At 37.6% G+C, this 25,062-nt stretch overlaps 1 protein-coding gene across 1 annotated transcript; it reads right to left on the bottom strand.

Moving 5' to 3' along the window:
- Positions 1-12,572: 12,572 nt before the first annotated feature.
- LOC145059860 (uncharacterized) lies at positions 12,573-13,013 on the bottom strand. Its single transcript, XM_079007631.1, has one exon. The coding sequence runs from the start codon at positions 13,011-13,013 to the stop codon at positions 12,573-12,575; it is 441 nt and encodes a 146-aa protein (XP_078863757.1).
- Between the last annotated feature and the right edge of the window lie 12,049 nt (positions 13,014-25,062).

The following is a 25,062-nucleotide window of genomic DNA, read 5'->3' as shown; positions in this document are numbered from 1 at the left end:
TATTCTCTCTTAATAAATCATCCTATCAAGTTGCTATGGTGAAGGCAACCCAAAAGGACCATGCACAACCGGGTCAAATACTTGCCTAATATACTTATTCATTAACTAACTATACACAACAATGCGTTTTATAACACCGAGTTGCTGATGCGTTTTCGCATTATCAATGTACAATCAATTAACAAATAACAAACCATATATCTAGGTTTTAAGACTATATGATATTATCGTCTTGCGATCATCCTTTTACATCATATTCCATAAGGTGATTCCAGCAAGCACGGGTTTGTTCCAATGCTCAAAACCAGTTCATAAGCACTCATGAACGTCGCAGCAATCTTTTGCTATGTCTAATACCATTTAGACAATCTACGCACCAATTCACGACAATCTTCATTCATATCTACTTCCAACATATGAACGATTGTGGACAATTTGAATAATTCGATTATTCTTAATAAACTCAATTATTCTGGAAGTCAAAACATGCAAAATGAAACAATAGTTAAACAATTAACATAAGACAGTAACATTACTCATAAATAAAACTCCTTTATTTAATCATCAAATGTTAATTACATTTATCTATTACACGTTTCTGCTACTATCTAATCTATGCTAACATCATCCATCAGCCCAATACTCCTAGCATGCTGCAAGTGCTTAACCCTACTCAGTCCCTTCGTAAGCAGATCTGTTGGGTTATCTTCTGATGATATCCTCTTCTACACGATGTCTAATAAAGTGATATTTTCTGTCGATATGTCTTGATCTACCATGATCTCTCGGTTCCTTGGTCAAGGCAACCGCTCCTTCATCATCACAGAAAATCTCCATGGGCTCCTTTATGGCAGGTACAACTCCAAGATCACCGATGAAGTTCTTCAGCCATATTGCCTCCTTCGACGCTTCGCTCGCTGCAATGTACTCTGATTCGCACGTTGAATCAGCTACGGTTTCTTGCTTGGAACTTTTCCAAGTCACTGCTCCTCCATTCAGGGTAAAGACCCATCCCGACTGCGAACGGTAGTTGTTCTTGTCGGTCTGAAAGCTGGCGTCACTATACCCTCGCACCTTCAAGTCATCACTCCCTCCGAGGACTAAGAACCATTCCTTCGTCCTCCGAAGGTACTTAAGGATATTCTTCACCGCAATCCAATGGGCTCTGCCAGGGTTCCCTTGATATCTACTAACCATGCTCAAAGCAAAGGCTACATCAGGGCGAGTACAAGTCATAGCGTACATGATTGAGCCAACTGCGGAAGCGTATGGTACTCGGCTCATTTCTGCTATTTCAGCTTTGGTACTCGGACTTTGAGTCTTACTCAACTTGGCATTACTTTGTATCGGTAATTCTCCCTTCTTTGAGTTTTCCATACTAAAACGTTTTAGTACCTTCTCTAAGTAAGTGTTCTGACTAAGTCCAATTAGTCTCTTACTTCTTTCTCTCACTATCCTTATTCCCAAAATGTAAGAAGCCTCTCCGAGGTCCTTCATAGCGAAGCACTTCCCGAGCCAGGACTTAACTTCCTGAAGAGACGGGATGTCGTTTCCTATGAGTAATATGTCATCGACATATGGAACGAGGAAGCTTACTATACTCCCACTGGCTTTGACATATACACAAGATTCATCTTCGCTTCATACAAATCCAAACTCTTTGACTTTCTCATCGAAGCAAAGATTCCATCTGCGAGACGCTTGCTTAAGTCCATAAATGGACTTCTCAAGCTTACACACTCTATTCGGATGCTTCGGAGCCACAAACCCCTCTGGCTGAGCCATGTAAACATCCTCAGCCAACTTTCCGTTAAGGAAAGCGGTCTTGACATCCATTTGCCAAATCTCATAATCATGAAATGCGGCAATCTCTAGCATCACTCTAATAGATTTTATCTTCACAACTGGTTAGAAGGTCTCATCATAGTCAACTTCGGGAGTTTGAGTAAAGCCCTTCGCGACCAATCGTGCTTTATATGTGTGTACGTTTCCATCCACGTCGGTCTTCTTCTTGAAGATCCACTTGCACCCAACGGTCTTACGCCCGGGCACATTATCAACCAAATTCCAAACTTTGTTATCATACATGGATTGGATCTTGCTATCCATTTCCTCTTTCCATTTTGCAGACTTCGGGCCTGCCATGGCTTCCTTATAGCTATTAGGTTCATCAAGATTTATTAGTGTACCATCACTAATATACGTGTCCCCTTCAGTAGTAATATGAAAACCATAAAACTGGGGTTGAACTCTAACTCTATCGGAACGTCTAAGAGGTAAGGACTCGTCAATCGGTTCAACCGGAGTTTCCTCCTCGGGTTGAGTGCCAGCGGTAGAGGTTCTTTCATCTATCGACTCTTGAATCTCTTCAAGTTCGATTTGCCTCCCACTTTCTCCTTGGCTTATGAGTTCTCGCTCTCAGAAAACTCCTCTCCTCGCAACGAAGACAACATTGTCCTTCGGTCTATAGAAGAGATATCCAAAGGATTTCTGCGGGTAGCCGATAAAAATACATCTCTCACTTCGAGGTTCGAGCTTGTCGTGAGTATCTCGTCCTACGAAAGCCTCGCAACCCCAAACCTTGATATGTGCTAACGAGGGAGCTTTCCCTGTCCACATCTCATGAGGTGTTTTGGTAACCTTCTTAGTAGGGACTCGGTTAAGGATATGGGCGACAGTCTCTAAGGCATACCCCCAAAAAGAGATAGGTAGTGAAGCACGACTCATCATAGAGCAAACCATGTCCAATAAGGTTCGATTACGCCTTTCTGCCACACCATTCAACTGCGGTGTCCTAGGAGGCGTCAATTGTGAAACTATTCCACACTCCTTGAGATAATCGTGGAATTCAAGACTTAGGTACTCTCCTCCTCGATCGGATCGAATCATCTTGATTTTCCTGCCCAATTGATTCTCCACTTCATTCTTGAACTCTTTGAACTTTTCAAAGGTTTCTGACTTTTGCTTGATTAAATAGATATACCCATATCTACTATAGTCATCGGTAAAAGTCACGTAGAAGCGGTTCCCATCCTTCGTGGTTGATCTAAACGATCCACATACATCGGTATGTATTAGGTCCAATAGACCCTCACCCCTTTCACACGTGCTCGTGAAGGGTGATTTAGTCATCTTTCCAAGCAAACAAGACTCGCACGTGTCATCTTCCCTAAGGTTGAATGAATCCAACACTCCATATGCCCCTCTTGTTTGTGATTGGGATACCGAGGATCACAAAGCGGGTGTGAATTACCATGCAAATTCACATGGTGCCTTCATTGTAATGATCACCTATTCGATGTGCCGGTAAACCACACACGCTCCATCGAACTATGATAAACAATGAATCACCCTTTGCCACCTTTGCTTAGAACCAATTAGTGTGTCGGTAAACCACACATGCTCCACTAACTTCTTAGCAAGGGTGCACAGTGTAATTTCATGGGATTGCATCAATTCACTTTTCCTAAAGTAACTAAGATTGGGAAATTTTAAAAAATGTGTAGTTACTTTGTATTACTTATTATACTTTTAATGAGAGGATGAGGTTGCCCTATCCTACCCATTCGGCTAACGACCCTCCATTGATCAAGCAAGCGGTGGGTGTGAGTGGACACCCATTAAGCGCCATTTTATAGGCCGCAACCTTATACCCACCTTATAGATCGGCTTCGTGAATGAGGCCTACTAACGGTAAGACTAGCATTTTAGTTATACATATATATACATATTATTCTTGTAATATTATATTAGTATAGGGTTGTATTTTAAACCTTTTAAAATCTTGGGTTTGAAATTTAAATTGTCTAAATTAAAACTTTTAATCACAAAATATAAATTTCAAAACTTGAGGAAAAGTTTTAAACATTTAAAACATGGAGGATCAAATAACAAATAATTTTAATTAACAATTAATTTCCTAATTATCTATATTTGATTTTCAAGATTTCTTGTAAGATAATTACCAAATTAATCAAAATAATTAATCAATTATCATATAAGGAAATTAAATATTTTATTAGTTGATAAATATCTTTAATTAGATCAAGATTATAGTCATATATATCAAAAAATTGGATTATGGTTGATCTAATATGATTTAGGTAAGTTTCCATAAGATAATCATGAAGAAATCCCGAATCTGGCCATTCCTAACGCTTGGACTCACCGAGTGCACAAAGTGACTCGCCAAGTCAGGCCAACTCGCCCAGTCCACTATGGAACTCGCCGAGTCCATGACTCAGAAACACAAAAATCGAATTTTGCAGTTAAGATTCAAACAAATAAGCAACAATTTAATGAAAACCAAGCTAGGCTCTGATACCACTGATGGGTTTTGGTCATAAGAACTTTCCTATGTGCGCATGCAAAACCCTAATGCTTGGATCTAGGCTTTCTAATTAAACATGCTTTGAATCCAAGACTTCTAATGACTAATTAGGTATAAGAACAATACAAAACAGATCTAGAATCATACCTTTGAATCTCTTGTTTGATCTTGTTGTCTTGGAGCTCTAGAGTCATAATTGTCACTCCTCTAATGGCTTACAAACACCAAATAGCAAAGGAGGATGATTTGAGAGAGAAGAGAGGGGAGGAATTCGGCCAGGGGTTCTCTACTTTAGATCAAGTGTCGATTTCCATTTGTCATGGGGTCTATTTATACTTGTAGACTCCTTAAGGGTTACAGCTTTAACCCTAATTGGATAATCTTCTCTTAAAGCAATCCAAATCCATTCCTTAGATAGCCTTGGACGATTTTAAGCTATCTCTAGCTTCTAGAATCCATCCACCCCTATCCAATATGGATTTACAGTCTAAAGTTTAACTATCAAACAATTGACAGTTTATACCCTCTTATTTAATTAATCTCTTTAACTCACCAAATTAATACCAATTAATTTATGACTTATATTAATCAAATAACAATATTATTTTTCTTTATATTATTCCCATAATATATTAATAATATTTATTCTCTCTTAATAAATCATCCTATCAAGTTGCTATGGTGAAGGCAACCCAAAAGGACCATGCACAACCGGGTCAAATACTTGCCTAATATAGTTGCAGCCTTAGACACTATTCCAACAAATACATGTCAATAGGTTTTAGAATACATATGGTGAGCACATAGTTCACAACACCTACTGTAACGTCCCAAAAATCATGATATATGTTTTTTCGTTTTTATATTTATAATTGTTAATACATATCTTTCCCATAAAACCAAGGTAACCAAGATTTAGCAAAACATCATCAAATCGGAGTAATTCACAAAATGCATAAACATGTGGTGTGTGCTCTGTGATAATCCCAAGCTTTTCCATTTGAAAACCGGAGTACCTGAAACATAAACTGAAAACCGTAAGCACAAAGCTTAGTGAGTTTCCTAAAATACCACAGAATATCATACAACATACATATATTTGCCATGGGTTACCCCTATGGTCTTTACCTAGACTGCCATGGGATCCCCACATGGTTTGATATCCAAGTGTCATGGTGTCACAACTAGCATTTTAGGGCTAGGTTTCCTATCCATGTGCAAGATAGTTCAATATTATACAAATTTATACATCCAAAATTATGTTTCTAGTCAAAACTTCCTCGTGTAAGCCCAAAATATAATCCAATACGCTATATTCACTCAACTTTGGGCCTTAACCCAAGCTTTCTCGGTCCAAACCTCTTAATGGACCAAAACGTTCTTATTGGGCCCTAATGGGCCGATAACCTCTCAACTTGGTTCTTTTGGGCCGAAATCCCATATTTGGGCCACAACTGGACCAAGAATCTCTAGTTAATACTGTATTGGGCCATAAGATCCTTATTGGGTCTTATTGGGCCATAGAAATTCTTTTTAGGTTGTAATGGGCCTAAAACACTATGTTATCACTAATGGACCACATTTTATTATTAAACTTCCCAATGGGTCTATTGGGCCGAAAACTCTTCCATATAATCTCATTTGGGCCAAAATCATTTCTTTGGACCTAGAAATGGGCCAAAACCATCTTTAGACCCGAACCAAGCCAAAAAACCTTTTTCCTTCCCTCTCCTATTGGGCCGATCAATTATGCAAAAAAAAGAGCAAATGAGGGGGTTGACTTATGTTGACACCTCATCTTTGCATGGAAGATACCCATGCATTTCCATCCATGTATCTAGAAAAGTAAGTTTGCACAACATGTATCAAGGATTGGGTCATCTCTCCTCTCTTTCTCTACATACGGCCGAACACACCACCACCATCCCCATTTCATTTCAATTTTCAACTTTCACTCTGTTTGGCTGTCAAACCAACAAATAATGGGATAAAAATATAACAATAAAACTCAAATCACTGCTACTTCATACACTAAAGATAGTATAGAGTAAGCAGGGTCGATCCAAAGGAATACGGGACTTCTTATTTATCCATATTCTCACACATCATACAAACAATATTAAAATGGGGGATTATGTTTGAACTAGAATTAAAATTCATAAAGAAGTAAGATTGGAAACGAAATTCAGTAAAAGAAATACATTTCTGATTCCGACTCCTACATATGTATTATGTTGAAAGATGTAATATAGTTATGACTCGTGTTTTGTCTAGGTTGGTAATTTAGATATTAATAAACTCTAATATCTAAGTTGACAAAAGTATTTTATTTAAAACATGCTCTTCAAATAAAAATTCCTTTAATTGATTCAATTCAAATAAGTTCTTGCATCAAATCATTGAAGGACATTAAGTTCTTGCCACAATTACCAATAATGTTCAACATTCCTCTTAAGCTTGGGATTATGAACATTTAATCTTTGATTACACTTATTTTGATTTAAGTTCAACCAATCAAGTGTATGTTACTAACATCAAATCATAAAACATATACGAATTTTATAATTTGATTAACTAGATTGATAAGAACTCTAAAGAGAATCAATCAAACACATAATTAAGATCAAATCAAAGATTACTAGATATTAAACAAAAGTCAAGTGTAAATTACAACCTAACAACACATACTTAAGAATTCAGAATCAGAAATGAAATAGAAATCAGCCACACATGTCTAAGTTAAACTACAATTCAACAAGTTTAATCCTCAATTTGACTTACAAAATGCAAATTAAAGTGTTTCCAAATGTTTATCCATTTCCCAAATCTCCCAAAATCGCCATTTCTTCTTTTCAAATACGACTTAACTTCTCCTGGAATTGGCTATCCTCTTTTTACAAATGATTCAACTGTTTTAAAACTGGCGACACGTTTACACGGCCCGTGTAAATTATAACTGACCATTTACACGGCCGTGTAAATACAAAAAGTAAATTGCTCATGAGTATGCGTTTACACGGACCGTGTAAACTCAAAGCTTTCATTTACACGGTCGTGTAAATCTATGTAAAGTCAAAATCTTCATTTTCTTCTTAACTTCCTCCTTGATGCTCCAATGGTACCGAAACTTCATCCACATCTTTTATTCATCATCTCAACTAATATTCTTCCTTCAAAAGTCCCTGAAATATCACAAAAGTGTGTGAATGGAATTGCATCATGAAAAATCCCGAAAAATATGCAAAATGCATGAGTTTAAACCTAAATGCAATGCACTTTTATGGATTAAAACTACAAAATGGATGCATGTAATGCACCTAACAAATCTCCCCAAGCTTGAACCTTTCTTGTCCTCAAGAAAGAACAAGAAAAATTTAAACCAGAGAAAATAAAATGAAAGAAGAAAAGAAAATAAAAACCAATTTTTTTTTCTCAAAATATTTTTGAAATTTTATGCATGAAACTAAAACAAACATGATAAAGATCTTTCCAACCCAATTAACCTTGTTTTGTACCATAGTTGAGAATGTACCTGTCATGCTTTGAGTCAACTTAGCTTTAGTCTCAAAATATTATATAAGAATAGAAATAAGACTTTAGCAACTCCCTAATGCAACTCAACAGAATCAAAGATCACCACACTTGTTCCTTCTCAATATCAACAAGTCAATTGATGGAACAAATTATGGTCTTACTCTCGTGAAATTGTATGTGACAAAACATGCTCAATCATCTTTGTTTCAAAAAATACATCAATGCCCGAGTCCAGCTGTTTGTTGGTCAACAACAATCTTTTTCTGAAAAATCTTTTCTAAAAATTCCCTAATCTTTACTCAGATTGGTTACAAATTTCAAACCACTTACTCCAGTCAAAGTAATTAACTTTCAGTCCCAATTTCATAAGTTCAAATTCAAGTCCAAGGGAATCTTTTGGCAGCCAAATATTTTTCCTGGATATATTATTCAATAAAGATATAAACACAAATATATACAAACTTCCTAATTACATTTTCCTATAAATAAAGCTCACGACTTTCTTTGAAATCCGTGTAACGGGCTTCCAACCAACACATCCAGATCAAATGACCTTAGTGCGTTAGATTTAAAAAGATCTCTCAGGTTTACTTGCCCAAACCTCAAAGGCTACAACTTAGGTTTATTTGGTTATTAAGTTCATGACTTTCTATGGAACCCGTGTAGCAAACTTTCAACCCAATCCGTCCCAAACAATTTTGCTTTAGGCGATTAGGTGTGGAACACCCCCCGGAGTTTACTTTTTCGAGTCCCAAAGGTTACAGATTAACTTAATAATATATTTTTATATTTTTTTATATTTTATTTATTTTTTATTCTTTTATTTATTTATTTATTTTTAGATAACACATAACACTCTTATTAATTTATTTGTTTGACCTATTTCTTTATATTTTCATCCTTGACTTTTTTCTATGGTGGGACATCTCACAGTCTATTACCGTGAGGGGCTTCTAGACAATTTTCGGGGGAGTGAAGTTAACATGCAAAGACCCGTATGTATAATTGGAAACTATGTCCCCAAGCAGGGTATATAAAAGGGAATGAGCAGAAATGACTTTTAGAGCGCTGGAAAGCTCGGGACATTGAGATTTTATATTCTTTTTATGAATTTATGAATTTGCCATTTTAAGTTCAATTGAGCATTACTACTCATAAGACCAATTATATGTCCTAAAGAAGTGACTCATACCTGCTGTTATGCTCAAATGTTGATAATCTTCTCACTTTCTAGCTTTGCACAAGTAGCTTCAGGAGGTGTGTTCGTGTGTGATTAGCTTGCTTTTAGATTTTTCAATAAAAAGAGCAAGTCTAATCTCAAGGCATACGACTCATTTACCGACTCAACTATTTTGAAAAGATTTGGTTGCTTGGGATTGGATCAAAATGTTTTTTTAGAGAATGCAATGCACAAATTTAGATGCAAACAAAATGCAAAGAAAATAATAAAAAATAGAAAGAAAATCTTTTTGGCTTTTGAAAAAATTTCTATGCAGAAAAATGAAAAAGAAAATAAAAATTAATGCAATATGTACAAAATTACATGCAACCTACATGCAAGGGGATTTATGCATGGATGGATACCCCTCCCCAAGCTTAAAATATAGCATCGTCCTCGATGCTTGGAGAGAGGCGTAGCCGGTCTATTGAGGACCGGACGGTGGAGGATATGGTGGGAAGTGTGAAGGGTAATCAGTAGGATAAAATAAAGGCCACTGGGGTTGGGATGATGATGGATGCTGCTGCTGCTGCTGGGTGGGCAACACAAGTACTCGATAGATATCGCTCAACAAATGATGAATGTTGTGGTTATGTTGCTCTTGAGCCACCCATCGCTGATCCTGCTCAGCCCATCACAACTCTTGTTGGGCCCAACGCTCTTCTTGAAGGTTACGGTAGTCGTGAAATTCAAAGGTGATTTCAGCAACTCCCATATAAATCTCTCCTACTTCCTGCTGGAGACTCGTGTAATGATGATCTAAGCGTGCAAACTCGCCCATGTAAAGGTTGTGTTCGGGAAAAGGAATATGGCGAGACGAGCTGGAAGCACCTGCAGTTGCAGTTTGAGCAGGAGGAGTGGAAGTGGTGGTTGAAGGTCTACGGGCTGCAGTAACACCTAAGTTGGATTGGAGGTGCCAATTGGTAGAAGGGATGTCATTGGCCAAGGCTAATATCTTCTTAATTCTGTTGTCGATGCGTAGATACTCTTTACCATCGACGGTCCAATGAACATCCCCATTGGGATGGGCGGTGAAAGAGATGCATAATTTCCAAAACCTCAAGTGATAAACGAGTACGTCCCAGAATTATATTGGTTGGATTGTTGGGTAGATGGGGGCCAAGATGTTCAGCTATAATAGATACCATGCCTCCACAATGAAGCTGACCACCATTGCTCAAGGCACTTCAGAGCATTTTCTGAACTACCCAACATCTGAAATGAGGAACTTCCTCGGGCTTGTTGATCATGCACCATAAAACTTCTAATTCTTTTTTGTTCGCCTTGCTAATCTCTTCTTGAGGAAATAAGAGAGAAGCAATAATTCGGTGGGTGACCTTCAAAACGGGATGAATAATACTAGAAGCTTTTGTTGTACCTGACTGAAACTCATATTCACAAGATATACTTCTCCAAAACCTTCCACAGTCTTGCTCAAATACAACATTTTTCTGCCCTTTGCTGTATATATATATATATATATATATATATATATATATATATATATATATATATATATATATCCCTTTTTGCTTTAGGAGCACCAACGATATCACAAAGGGTATCAGCATGTATTTGATGAGATTGATTGAGCAAACGGAAGGTGAGGATATGTGTCTGGTAATCAAATGCAATTGAGAACAGGAGTTCCAACATTGGTGTTTGATAACTGACAGCATGGAGATTCAATAAACTTATAACCCTTCCCAACCAATGTTCTTAAAGAGCTTGTGGACACCTTTATAGATACGAAGGTCTATGAGGGCTTGGATGTCCACAAATTTTTGTGCCCCTTGTACCCTTTGAATAAGGGTTGCATACAACATCTCTTGTTAATTGGACTAAAAAATAAGACCAAATTCATATGGGTTTTCCATGGGTTGTTGGTCTTGGTCATCATTGGTTTCTTGACCACCCATATGTGAGGTCCCAATTCTAGCCCTTTTTCCATGGGAAGCCATTGTCCAATTGAATTTAACAAAGTTTTGCACACAATGTAGGACAATTTAAACTCAAGAGTATGCACAAAAACTAGCAATATCACCAAAATCACCCCAAAATCTAAGTATATGCACAAGTAAAGAGTTGGAACAATTATACCAATTTGTGCTTGAAAATGGTGGTAGGGTGATATCTAATGCTTCCCCAAGCTTATCCTACAAGAAATTTCAAGCATTAGGTCGAGATTTGAATACCCAAAAATTCTAGGGTTTGCTTAAAACCCCCAAAATCGGCCATGAGAGGGATGAATTTGAGTTGCAAGACAAAGAAGATGAAGAAAAGAGAAGAATTTCATACCTTGGAGCTTGATTTTTGATGCAAAATTGAGGAATATTGAGTGATTTTAAGGGTTTTTTCGAAGAGGCAGTAAGGGGAGAAGAGAAGTTGCAGGTTTGGGAAAAGAATGAGTTAAAAAATCGAGTTAAAACTTTAAAAACGACCATATCAGTCGCCTCATTTACACGGCCGTGTAAATGCTTCCCTTTAATTTACACAGGCCGTGTAAACGCAAAAAACATAAGTGGCAAACCCAACAAATAAAGGGGTAAAATAACTCCTTAAACACTACTACTTTGTATTAGAAATGTAATATAAGGTATGTAGGGTCGATCCACAGAGACACGGAATAAATGTTTATACCTTTTTGCGGAAGGTACTATAATGGTCACATAAATGGAGGGGTTGGTATGCAATGATTTAAACAAGAGGATAAATCAATAAGTAAATGATCAATTAAATGAAACAAATTCAGGATTTGTGAGAGCTCCAACTCTATGCAAGACAATTTAACAATGTGATTCCAAGGATGAAATGATATCTACTCAATTCCACCTAAGTTGGTACTTGAAAGTGTTAACAAGTTCTAACACTTCCCATTCACCATGTTGTCAAATTCAAAACAACCTCTTTGAAAATAACCTAACCTTCTAATTTAAGTCTAAAGAAGCTCTTAGATAGAAATCAAAAGGTTGCAATAAGATTTAAGTACATGTTCCCAACAACACCCAATAATCCTCACAAGCTTGGGAGTGTAAGAGTATGTGAATAAGATTTACACTAAATTCATTCAATGGAAATCAATTTAGTGTTTGTTACTTAGTTCAATTCACAAAACAATTATGGATTTTGCAATTAGATAACTTGAATGACCTAACCCTAATTCAAGTGGCCAATAAGAATCAAAATTAGAATCAAACATTCAATTGAAACAAAATCAAATTCACTAGGTAGGAATTAGAAGCAAACATCAAATCACATATTGAAATCACAACTAAAAAGTCAAGACATGAAGTTGGAGAAACTAGGGTTCTAGCCACTCATGACTAGAACAAGATCACAAATCTAGAAAATGAAACTAAAGTTCTTACAAAATGAAATCAAATGTTCCCAAGTGTTAATAAACTCTAAAATCCTCCAGAAAATCGCCTTCTCTGCTCCCAAAATCGACTCCTCCTTAAAAAAAATTTGTTCCCACTAAGAATGCAAAGCTTATCTCTTTTGTTGCTTGATACCAATGATTTCCTTACGTAAATCCGAAGCTCTCATCTCTGGAAAATATTTGTCCAAAAACATCCTTGCAAGTTCATTCCATGTTGTGACTGACCCCGGTGGTAAGTCATACAACCATTCCTTAGCTGAATCTTGTAATGAAAAGGGGAATGCCCTTAATTTGATTTGATCTTCTGTGACTTCATGTGGCTTCATACCCACATAGACAACATGAAATTCCTTAAGGAATTTATGTAGGTCTTCATTCTCAAGACCACAGAATGAGGGTAACAAATGGATGAGTCCAGACTTGAGTTCAAAGTTGATTGCTGCAAGGTAATTTATGCACAAAGGTTGTTGGGTGACATCTTGAGTGGCCCACTGTCTAAAGGTTTGTTCAGGTGGTGGATTTGGTGGATTTTGGCCCTGGTTGTCTCCCATGGTAGGAGTAAGGATAAAGGTTTTAGATTCGGGTAAAGGTGAAGATGGTGGGGTGGTACTTTTATGTGTTGGTGAAAATGTGTTTGATGGATTTTATAAAGAAGCTCCAGATTGTTGTTGTTTCTTTAAAAGTCTGGCTTGCTTCCTTCTTTGTTTTGTAGATTTCTCTATCTCCAAATCAAGTGGTAAAGGTGTACCTGTGTGAAAAGATCTTGGCATAAACAATTAGTACTACCGTATCCCCGGCAACGGCGCCAATTTGTTTGGCTGTCAAACCAACAAATAATGGGATAAAATATAACAATAAAACTCAAATCACTTCTACTTCATACACTAAAGATAGTATAGAGTCAGCAGGGTTGATCCACAGGAATACGAGACTTCTTATTTAACCATATTCTCACACATCATAGAAACAATATTAAAATGGGGGATTATGTTTGAACTAGAATTAAAATCCATAAAGAAGTAAGATTGGAAACTAAATTCAGTAAAAGAAATACATTTCTGATTCCGATTCCTACATATGTATTATGTTGAAAGATGTAATATAGTTATGACTCATGTTTTGTCTAAGTTGGTAATTTAGATATTAATAAACACTAATATCTAAGTTGACAAAAGTATTTTATTCAAAACATGCTCTTCAAATAAAAATTCCTTTAATTGATTCAATTCAAATAAGTTCTTGCATCAAATCATTGAAGGACATTAAGTTCTTGCAACAATTACCAACAATGTTCAACATTCCTCTTAAGCTTGGGATTATGAACATTTAATATTTGATTACACTTATTTTGATTTAAATTCAACCAATCAAGTGTATGTTATTAACATCAAATTATAAAACATATACGAATTTTATAATTTGATTAACTAGATCGATAAGAACCCTAATTCATTGATCAAGTGAAAAAGAGAATCAATCAAACACATAATTAAGATCAAATCAAATATTACTAGATATTAAACATAAGTCAAGTGTAAAGTACAACCTAACAACACATACTTAAGAATTCAGAATCAGAAATGAAAATGAAATCAGCCACACATGTCTAAGTTAAACTACAATTCAACAAGTTTAATCCTCAATTTGACTTACAAAATGCAAATTAAAGTGTTTCGAAATGTTTATCCACTTCCCAAATCTCCCGAAATCGCCTTTTCTTCTCTTCAAATACGACTTAACTTCTCCTGGAACTGGCTGTCCTCTTTTGACCATTTTAGGTAAATGGGCCTTTTTAGTAAATATGGATCATTTTTGGACATTTTGATAAACTTGGGCCTTTATTGAACATTTAGTATAAAAAGGACCGAAAATGGGCTTTTTAATAAACTTGGGCCATTCTTGAGCATTTTAGTAAAAATGGGCCTTAAATGAAAACTTTAGTAAAAATAGGCCTTAAATGAATATTTTTGTAAAAATGGGCTATTTTGGGACAACTCTAGTAAAAATGGGCTATTTTCGACATTCTTAATAATGACGGGGCATTATTGACACTTTGGATAATCTTGGGCCATTTGTGAATATTTTAATAAAAATGGACCTTTTATAAAATTTGGGTAAAAATTGGACCCTATACGACAATTCTTTTTTTATTGGACTTTAGATGACAAATTTTATGTTATTTGGGCCATTAGTGACATGAATAGTAACAATGTGATATTTTGACACCTTCGGTAAAAACGATTATATTTTTATCACCTATAGTTTTTAGTAAAAAGTATACACTAGTAATATTATTTATAACGTTAAATAATCAATGTTTGCGTAAATTCCGTTAAGGCTCTTGTGAGACACACCTTCACTGGTACCTACTTAGTGGACACCGTAAGTCTTATAGTTATAACCAGAGTCTCCTGGAAGGAGAACGGGAGTTTGTGTATAGATCTATACGGGGTTGACACCCCACGCCTGAGTTGCTCGCTATAGCTAGACAAGCCAGTCTAGGGTGACAAACATCTTCTCAGAAAACCGAAGCTTGAAGAACGTCAAGTCAGGCACTTTGTCATATTAGTATGGTTATAACGACTCACATAGAGAATAACAATACTATTATAAGATTTACGCTGAATATACATGTTACTCATTTCTACAAAGTACAAACATTTTGTCAACTATTTGTAACTAGCCACATTACTCCGGTCTTAGGGTTTAAGACCATGATTTCTCGTAAAACAGAACATACAAGATTTTCTGGAAATCACACTCTATACATTTTTAATCAAGTTAAACAAAGAATACACATGCAATTATACATGAATTGAAACAAGACTCATAAACTATTTTTACAAGAAAATATTGGATTTTCTGGAGATTTATAAACTACTACAAAGTTTTCATACAAACATGATTATGAACTCACCAACATTTTATATGCTGACGCTTTTCAAAGGACTTGTATTCTCAGGAACACAGTGAGTTGGTTCTTTACAGCTATGGACTTGAATGAATGTTGTATTTTGGTTTCATCATACATTTGTTATTTTGGGATGTAATTTTTATGAACAAACACAATGTTGTAAACCATGTATGTTGTTATCTTGAATGTATGATGATGATGTCTATGTTTCATTTATATACATTGTTATGATATGACAAGATGAAGTCACCCGCCCCTGGACATTTCCGTCGTTCCGGTTCGGGGGTGTGACACATGGGCTCCCCCATGGTCTTTACCCGGAATGCCATCGGCTCTCCCCATGGTCTGATATCCAAGTGCCATGAGCTCCCCCATGGTCTTTCATGCAAGCATCATTGAGACAACTAGCATTCTACATAACAAGTAATGGGTCGGCATTGGTGCCTTGGACCCATGGACATTGTGAGAAGACTCACCTCGCACTGTCGAATCACACAGACAATCCCTGGTTGTTGGCTGATAGATTCCTCGAATTGTCAATATCAAAACAACGCCCAATTAACAATTGGGTTCCCATCCATAACCATAAATCCATACTCGGGGTAAAAAGACCATTTTACCCCTAACCTAACTTGGACCAAGACTTAGGACTTATCAATCCAATAAGGACCAAATACCAAAAACCACCCAAGGACCAAACCATGGCCCAAATTTCCAAATTGGGACCAAACCTATTGTAGGCCTTTCAAAAATAACTATCAGCCAATAACCTGATGGCTCAACAGGGCCCAAGACAATTAAGCCCAAAAGATGGCCAAAACTGAAGCCCAACATGCAAAATCCTTCCTTGTTGAGTATGCGGGGCGTACCCATCTGTACGCTAAGCTTACTTGCAGTCTAGCTTGTACGCCCAACGTACTCACTCAATAAGAAAAATCATTCCATTAAGCTCTTAAGGCATTGATCCAGAAGTCCAGACCGCAAATCTGAGTCCAATAAGTGTCTAGAACCATAAAGTCACTGACTTGGTGACTTTTCATGCCCCAAAAGACCCAACCTTAAAATATAACATTCTACCATCATGAAAAGGTCCCAAAATTATGCATGGCTGGGTTTAAACCCTAAAGCTACCACTTTATGGACCTTGAACCTCAGAAACACCAAGAGGGGCAACTCAAAGCTCCTGGAGTGGCATTAAGCCACTAGATCATATCCATGGGGTCAAAAGGGAACCAAAACTCAAAAATGATAGATCTAAGACATCAATGGTCAAGTTCATAGTTTTATACATCAAACAAGTTGGAAATGAAGTACATAATCAAGATCCATAAGCTCTTCCTTGAACCTCAACCTTGCACCAATGTCTTACTTCTTGGATATGGACCAAAACACACCAAAAATGGATACCATGTGCTCAAAATACCATCATGAAGGCTTAGAGACGATTTCTAGTGTTTTGAGGACTTGGAGGCTGGTAGAGAGGCCAGCCCCAAAGACTTAATGAGCTTATATAGGATACATCATCAAAATTAGGGTTTTCATTAAGGTGTACGTACACCACACGTATACCATTGTACGCCCCACGTACATGCCCGAAGGCGCGATCCTGCCTCACATCAGTACGCCCTGCGTACACCATTGTACGCCTCGCGTAACGACTTTAGAACTAGTATGCCATGCATACATATATGTACGCCCTGCGTACTGCTTAATCCCCCTTAACCCTAATATACTTTGAAGGTCATAACTTCCTCATTATCACTCTGTTTCCGACGATCCTTATATCTATGAAGAGGTGACAAGAAGCTTTACACTTTAACCAACCCATACCTGCCTTACAATATCCTGAACGAACATCCACTTTCCATAAAAGTCTGAGCTGATAAATTACCGAAATACCCTTTGACTCCAAAACACAAACCGAAAACCCGAATCATCCACATTACATTATCCAGCCCCAAATGAGTCAAATCTCAATTCTTCAAGGGTCCCAAGTCCTCTAATACCCAATCCTTGATCACTACTCCAAAATGGGAAACGATTCGAAATTAGGTGTTACAACTCTTACCCACTTTAATTAGACTTCGTCCCCTAAATCTTTCCATACCATCTCCGGTACGCCCAACAACTTAAGCAATACGACCACAACCCCGAGCATACCCCAGCCTTCCCAAGGCAACCGAAAACCAACCCTCGTAGGTCTCTATAATCCCGAAGATGAATGAACCCCTTGCAACATAACCACATTTACTCAATCTGAAAGTTGAAGTCTCGAGATAGTCTGACTCCCTAACATACAACCGATACCGAATCATTGTTGAATCCATTCCGCTTATTTCCTAACTGACTACTCAATTTTTGATAACTTGAGGTTCCCACTAGAAAACAGAATCACAGACCAAATATCCTTGCATAACACTTATACTTGACGGAATTCTCAAATAATATTTCGCGTAGGAGACTTATCCCTGCAACGGTTAGACTCAGACGAGAGTTGCACAACAGGATCAAATCGTTTACTCTGGGATTATCCAATCCTAACTGTAAGTAATCTAACATCTCCTATGAATAACAAGCTACTTCACACACGAGTTCCAAATCAATAATACCGCCTTGACTTATATTGATGCCCTTCATAAATAAAACCAATCCAAGACACCAATACAAGAGCTTGGTCTACCATCAAAACTGAACCCATTCATTACCCTTGAACCCTTTAATTGATGCCCTTGGCATAAAGATACCCCGATTCTTATCCCACTGAAAAGAAAATCCTGCACCAAAAACACTAGTGATACCCGACTCGAGATCTTATGAAACATCCCAAAAATACAGTCCAAAATTTTTATTTTAAATCATTCAGAAAACCATAGTTATCAAACATCATATAAAAATCATAATTCGTGTATCTCAAAATATCATAAACATCTGTCAAATATATCAGAGTATAAACATCCCAGGCTAAACAATTGGTGTGTGCACTGCAATCATCCCGAACTCTTCCCCTTGCTACCGGAAGTACCTGAAACCAAAACTGAAAACTGTCAGCACAAAGCTTAGTGAGTCTCCCCAAACTACCACATACCATACATATAATCATGCTACTAGGATATACGGGCCCACACACACTTCGTTGACTACGAGATACATGCCCTACCCACACTCGGCTAACTACGAGATACGGGCCCCGCCCACACTCGGCTAACTATGAGATACGGGCCCTGCCCACACTCAGCTACGAAGCATATGTACAAGTATCACATAAACAACAAGTATAATCAATTCTATCAATTAATACTATATCCATACTCATATAATGCTAGGAGATACGGGCCTCGCCCACACTCATCTATCTATGAGATACGGGCCCCGCCCACACTCAAATACTAATCAAAACATATACGGGTCAACCTTCGTGCCTTCGACCCGTTCAAACCAGGAGGCAACTCACCTCGCAAAGCCGACTGCGGAATCTCTCGATAAGGAATATCTATCGACTGCTCCAATGACTCCCCCGTTATCATTGTCATTTGTCACAACAACACTTAGTCAAAATCCCATAATCCTTCTTAGGGTAAAATGACCATTTTACCCGCTGGTCTAATTTGGACCATAACCTAGGTCCAATTCCATCTAATCTTTCCAAGCTCACTAATGGAAAATTGGGCCCAACTCCTCAAATGGTCATTCCCTTAAGCCCAAACATGTCCTTGGCCCATTAATTGACTTATGATGGCCCATTAAGGCCCAATAGGTGATAAGTCCAAAGATTGTCCCAATCCAAGGCCCATAAGTCGTAAAGCCCAAAACTGTGAGTACGCAGGGCGTACTCTTATGTACGCTAACCGTACAACTTGCATGGCTTGTACACTGTGCGTATTGGCTTGTACACCCAGCGTACTACCCTGTTAAGCTATATTCTTCAAAACTGCTTAATTCTTTAGGACCTTAATGTAACATCCAAAAAACACAGACCAAAAACTTCGTTTTAAAATCATTAAGAAAATCATAGTCATTTAACATCATATATAAATCATAAATAGTGTAACTTGAAATACTATAACATCTGTCAAAATATATCATAGTATAAACATCCCAGTATAGACAAATGGTGTGTACTCTGCAATCATCCCGAGCTCCTTCTTTTGAAAACCGAAGTACCTGAAACCAAAACTGAAAACCGTAAGCACGAAGCTTAGCGAGTCTCCCCAAACTACCACATACCATACACATAATCATGCTGCTGAGAGATACGGGCCCCGCCCACACTCCGCTAACTAGGAGATATGGGCCCTACCCACACTCTGCTAACTAGGAGATACGGGCCCCACCCATACTTTGCTAACTAGGAGATACGGGCCCCACCCACACTCCGCTGACTAGGAGATATGGGCCCCATCCACACTCCGTTAACTAGGAGATACGGGCCCAGCCCACACTCACATACATAAACAAACACATACTAGTATCATACAGATAACAAATACACAACCTACCATTATACCAATAGCCATAATCAAATAATAATGAGATACAGGCCCCGCCCACACTCAAATAATAATGAGATACGGGCCCCGCCCACTCTCGAATAATAATGTGATATGGTCCCCGCCGACACTCGAATAATAATGAGATACGTGCCCCGCCCACACTCACATATATAAACGAACACATACAAGTATCATACATACAACAAGTATAGCAATCCAACAATCCGATTGATATCCATACTCTGGTAATAGTGAGATACGGGCCCCGCCCACACTCAGCTACTAACATATCACATATACAGGCTGACCTTGGTGCCTTAGACTCGTTCCTACTAAAGAAAACTCACCTCGCACTTCTGAAGTCCTGCGAAAAAATCTCGGGTTGTTGGCTGACAGATCATCAAGCTATCAACATCCAAATAAACCCAATTAATAATTGGATCCCAAATGTATATCCATAAGTCCTTGCTTGGGTAAAAGACTACTTTACCCCTAACTTAGCTTCATTCAAGCCCAAGGCCCAATCCAAAGGCCCAATAGTCTGATAATCAACTAAAGCCCAATTATGGCCCAATTTTCTAAATCGGGCCCAAATACTTCACATGGTCTTACTTTAAAGGCCCAAAACATCTAGGCCCGACAGGAGGCCCAACTCCAAACCCAACAAAATTTGGGTTTTCACATGAAATGATGATTAAGGTTAAGTGTTCTCACTTAACCCATTAAGTCCATTATTCCACTAAGTCATCATACTATGGAATCGGCATGTTTCATAACTTCAGTCCACTAGTCCAAACGCGGGTCCAAATAGGCCCAATCCAACAAATTTACAATTAGGGTTTTCTAAACCCTAATTAGGGTTTTCAAGCCCAATAACGAACTAACCAAGTCAAACATTAGGCTTTTAGGTCCATTGGGGTTCTACTAGGCTGGGCACCACCCACTGCCACCCCGGGCAGTGGTGGTCAGCGACGGCTCATGGTGGCAGGCGGCGGTGGCCATCATTTCCAATGGTGGTGGTTGTTCCTGCCCAAAATTTGCATATTTAAATTCATATCCACAAAATACCCACTCCCACACACAACCACCTTTCACAGCGGCTGGTGGCGGAAAAAACAGTGATAGTGGTGGTGGTGGTGGTGGGTTTTTCGGCCCAAAGCAACTCATACAACAACAACAACAATGGACGCAATCTATATTCTAGACATATAACCGCCCAGCCACCCTCCATGCAGCTGACACTGCTGGAATGTCATGAAAAATGAAGGCCAAAAGCCATCGGCGGCAGCCATGTCGTCTCCAGCGTCATTTTCATAGCAAATAATGAGGAAGAGGTGAAAGGTGAGTTGTAGTCGGACTTACCAAGCATTTTCGGTTGTTCACGCCGCCACGCAAGGACGAACGCCGACAGTCCTCAGTCTCCAGCGGTTTTTCAGCTGCACATCGCATCTTCGGTAGCAAGGTGGCAATGGTGGCTACAATGGCGAGGCAGCAACGGTGGTCCTGGAGCTTCTCACGGTGTCGGCTAAAGAGGGTTTACGTGATGGTGACGACGGCTGCATCTCATTAGGTTTAGGGTCACCATCTTCCAAATGAGAGGGAAAAAGAAGTACGAGATTAATCTCGTGACATTTGAAGTTTTGATCCTTTTGACAACTTCAGCCCCTCCTCACGAGATTGTTTTCAATTAAAGTCCAAAAATACCTTTTAAACCCTGATCCCATAAATTCCTTTCATAGTAGGTCCCGAAATTACCAATCAGCCGCCTAAGTCTTCAAATCTTTTCAATTTAAATCCATTAATTACCAAATGCACCCCGACTTCTAAAAGTCCTTTTTAAATTAAATCTAGAACTAGCACTTTTAATCCCTCAACTTCTAAAATTATAACAATTAACCCTCGAGACCAATGCCTTGCTATATAATTATTGATTTTAGGGCTACTATACACTCATCAATTTATTTATTTAATAAATGGGGTGTTACACTTAAGTTCAAATTATAGATCTGGGTCCACTAACTAAGGATGAGCATCGGAACCGGGTACCCGCTTTTGGATCTGGAACCACCTCGGAACTACCAATTTTGGAAGTGGAACCGCCTGAAGCGGTTCCGTTTCCGATTCCTAAAGTTATGGAACCACCTTAAGTGGTTCCGGTTTCGATTCTCATTTTTTCGGAACCGCTACCCGCTGGATGGAATAGAATCAAAGGTCATGACCTGAGGGTCTATGATATTACAATAGGGTAACATATACCATATAATCACACAAATTTCAGCATAAGAGCATTTTAGTCATTTGAGACAAATTTAAAAAAGGAAAAATCAAGATTTATAGGATAATTAATGATTTTGAATTAAAAAATCTGATTTTTTTCAAATTAATTCAATTTCAAACGTAATTTGTAAGTATAAACCGATTTTATTCTATCAGAATGTCATTTTGTTAGAATGATATTATGTAATTCTGTCAGAATGGTATACAACTATGAACATAATATTATAAACACATATTATCAAGACCAATAATTTTTAATGAATATAAATTTTATATAAGACGAAGTTTAATACTTTAGAATAAGTAATTACATTCATTCTTAAAGAATACAACTATGCTATGAACATAAATTACATTCATTCTTGAAATCTGTTGCAAAAAAACTATAGGTATTCTTGAAAGAATCCTCATTCACTTTCTTGTTTCATTCCTAGATGTCTTGTGTATGTTTGACCTCTAAGTGACTTCAAAATATCTAGCATTCTATGAGATTCACATTTTGTGAGATTGGCATTCTGTCAGAATTGTATTGCATGAGAATGATTTTATACAAGGAGTTGCAAAAGGATATAAACTCGAGGATGGTAAGTGATCCCTAGGTGAAACTTGAAACATCTGAAAAACATAAGAAACAAAAATCATGTTAAAACTTCAGCCAATTGCAATACAACCTTTGCAGAATCATTCGTATGTGATTATACCATAAATACAATTATGGAAGAATCATTCATATGTTATTTCTAAGATGAAAATACTCTCTACATAATATTCATAAAGAATGAAATAATTATTCTTAAATAATGAAAATTTTTAAGATAAGAATAAACACCCAATAATTATTCTACAGAATAATCTTATGTGATTTCCAGCACCTTATATTTTTCATAATCGAAAAATGATTTCCTCTCTTTCAATATTGAAAGAAAATGAGAGTGATTCTAAATTTAAAGTATGATAGAATAACCTAATTCTCTATTTTGATTTTGTTTACCTTTGGAGATGGATTAACAACAATAAACATTCCATCACTAACCATGAATACAATCTGAGACTGTCATATTTCTCTTTGGCATTTCATCAAACACGTTAAGGGCGCTTCCTAAATCATCACATTTTCTATGAATCATGAATGAAAAAAAAAATCCAATTCAGAACCATCAACATCAAATTCATATGAAAACAAGATATTTCAACACCATTATATAAATCTAAAACTAAAAGCTGAAATTGTAGAAATTGGCTAGTTGGAAGAACGAAGAAAAAAACTTGTTTTCTATGGAATGGAATTGCAATTCTGGTAAATTAAATTGTAGAAATCTCTTTGACCAAATATTGGAGATAGAAGCTAGCTTCGATTGGAGATGGAGTCGCCGAGAATAACATCTTCATCTTGTCAACAGAATGGGGAAACAGACTTGCAGATCCACCGCTTCTTCTTCATTCGTCAATAAGAAAAGAAAATGGGAGGAGGCAGAGATATAATTGTAACGTCCCAAAAATACGAGCCAAAAATTTCATTTTAAAACATACCATTTTCAAAACATTATAAATAAAACAATCACAGATCATGACATTTCATAAAAGATGTTGTTTGTCTGGAAACCATTTCGTAAAACATAATACTATCAGAGTACAAAACCCCAGGAGGATCCCATAGTGCGGAATACAAGGCGTGTGTGTGATGTACCGCTACCGTGCCGGCTCCTTCCCCTTCGAAGAAGAGGTAACTGAAACCAAAACTGAAAACTGTAAGCATAAAGCTTAGTGAGTTCCCCATATTACCACATACCATATAATTATATATCATACACACTGTCGGGCAATTCTGGGGTGCCCGACCTACCCGGTACGACCATTCTGGGGTGCCGACCTACCTGTGTCAAGCTGTTCTGGGGTGCTGACTACCCATGTCAAGCCATTCTGGGGTGCTGACTACCCATCGGTCCTAACAACCGATCCTCGGGGACTATTTCACCCCCTACTGCTACTATCACATATATCCTAACATAACATATTATCAGACATATCTGGGGTGTCCGATCTACCCATCGGTCCTAACGACCGAACTAGGGGACTATTCCCCTCCTACTACCGCTATCACATATAACATATCATGCCATCATATAAACATATCATCACATATTGTCAGACATATCTGGGGTGTCTGACCTACCCTTCGGTCCTAACAACCGAATTCTACTACTATCACATATACATATCATGCTAGCATATAACATATCAGTGTGACATCCCCAAAATCACGGCCAGAAAAGACCGATTTCATTTATGCTTTTTAAAATAATTTCAGGGTAAATCCTTTTGATTTAAAAGTGTTGCAGAATTTGTTCCCAAAACAAAACATGATAAAATAATATTTATCAAAGCATTTCATCAAGAGTTGCATTTTCATTATATAATCAAAACTCGGGATGTCATGCTCGATACAGACCATAAAGCATAAACGATAACATTACAAGTCATTCAACAAATATATACATATACAGACTTGTAAACAAAACAACTCGATGATTCATCCATCTTACGCCCTTGCGCCACTTCCTGTAATACAAATAAAACTGAGTGGGTCAGGCTTGGGAGCCTGGTGAGCATATAGGGTTTTCAACCCACAATAAATAAATTATATTTAATTTCACCAACCAATCACTATCCCGATTACCCATTCCCGTTATCCTCACTTTACGTCCCTAAAACAACATCTATCTCAAGGGACCTAATCTAGGATTTTCATCGAGACGGACATTACTGCTACGGGGTTTCCTCAACAATAGATATTCTAAAGGCAACCATGAGGGGGATAGAGTACACCGGTGAACACATCGTTCACAACACCTACAGGTTATGAACCTGCTAGCGTTCCACAGGACTGTCTAGAAAGAGTCTGTGGTCGTTATCCATAGT

Source organism: Lactuca serriola, chromosome 6 (assembly GCF_051521515.1).
Source record: "Lactuca serriola cultivar US96UC23 chromosome 6, Lser_US96UC23_V15, whole genome shotgun sequence".
Taxonomy (NCBI): Eukaryota; Viridiplantae; Streptophyta; class Magnoliopsida; order Asterales; family Asteraceae; genus Lactuca; species Lactuca serriola.
Note: the sequence above shows the minus strand (reverse complement) of the source record. Positions and strands in the feature narration are given on the sequence as shown.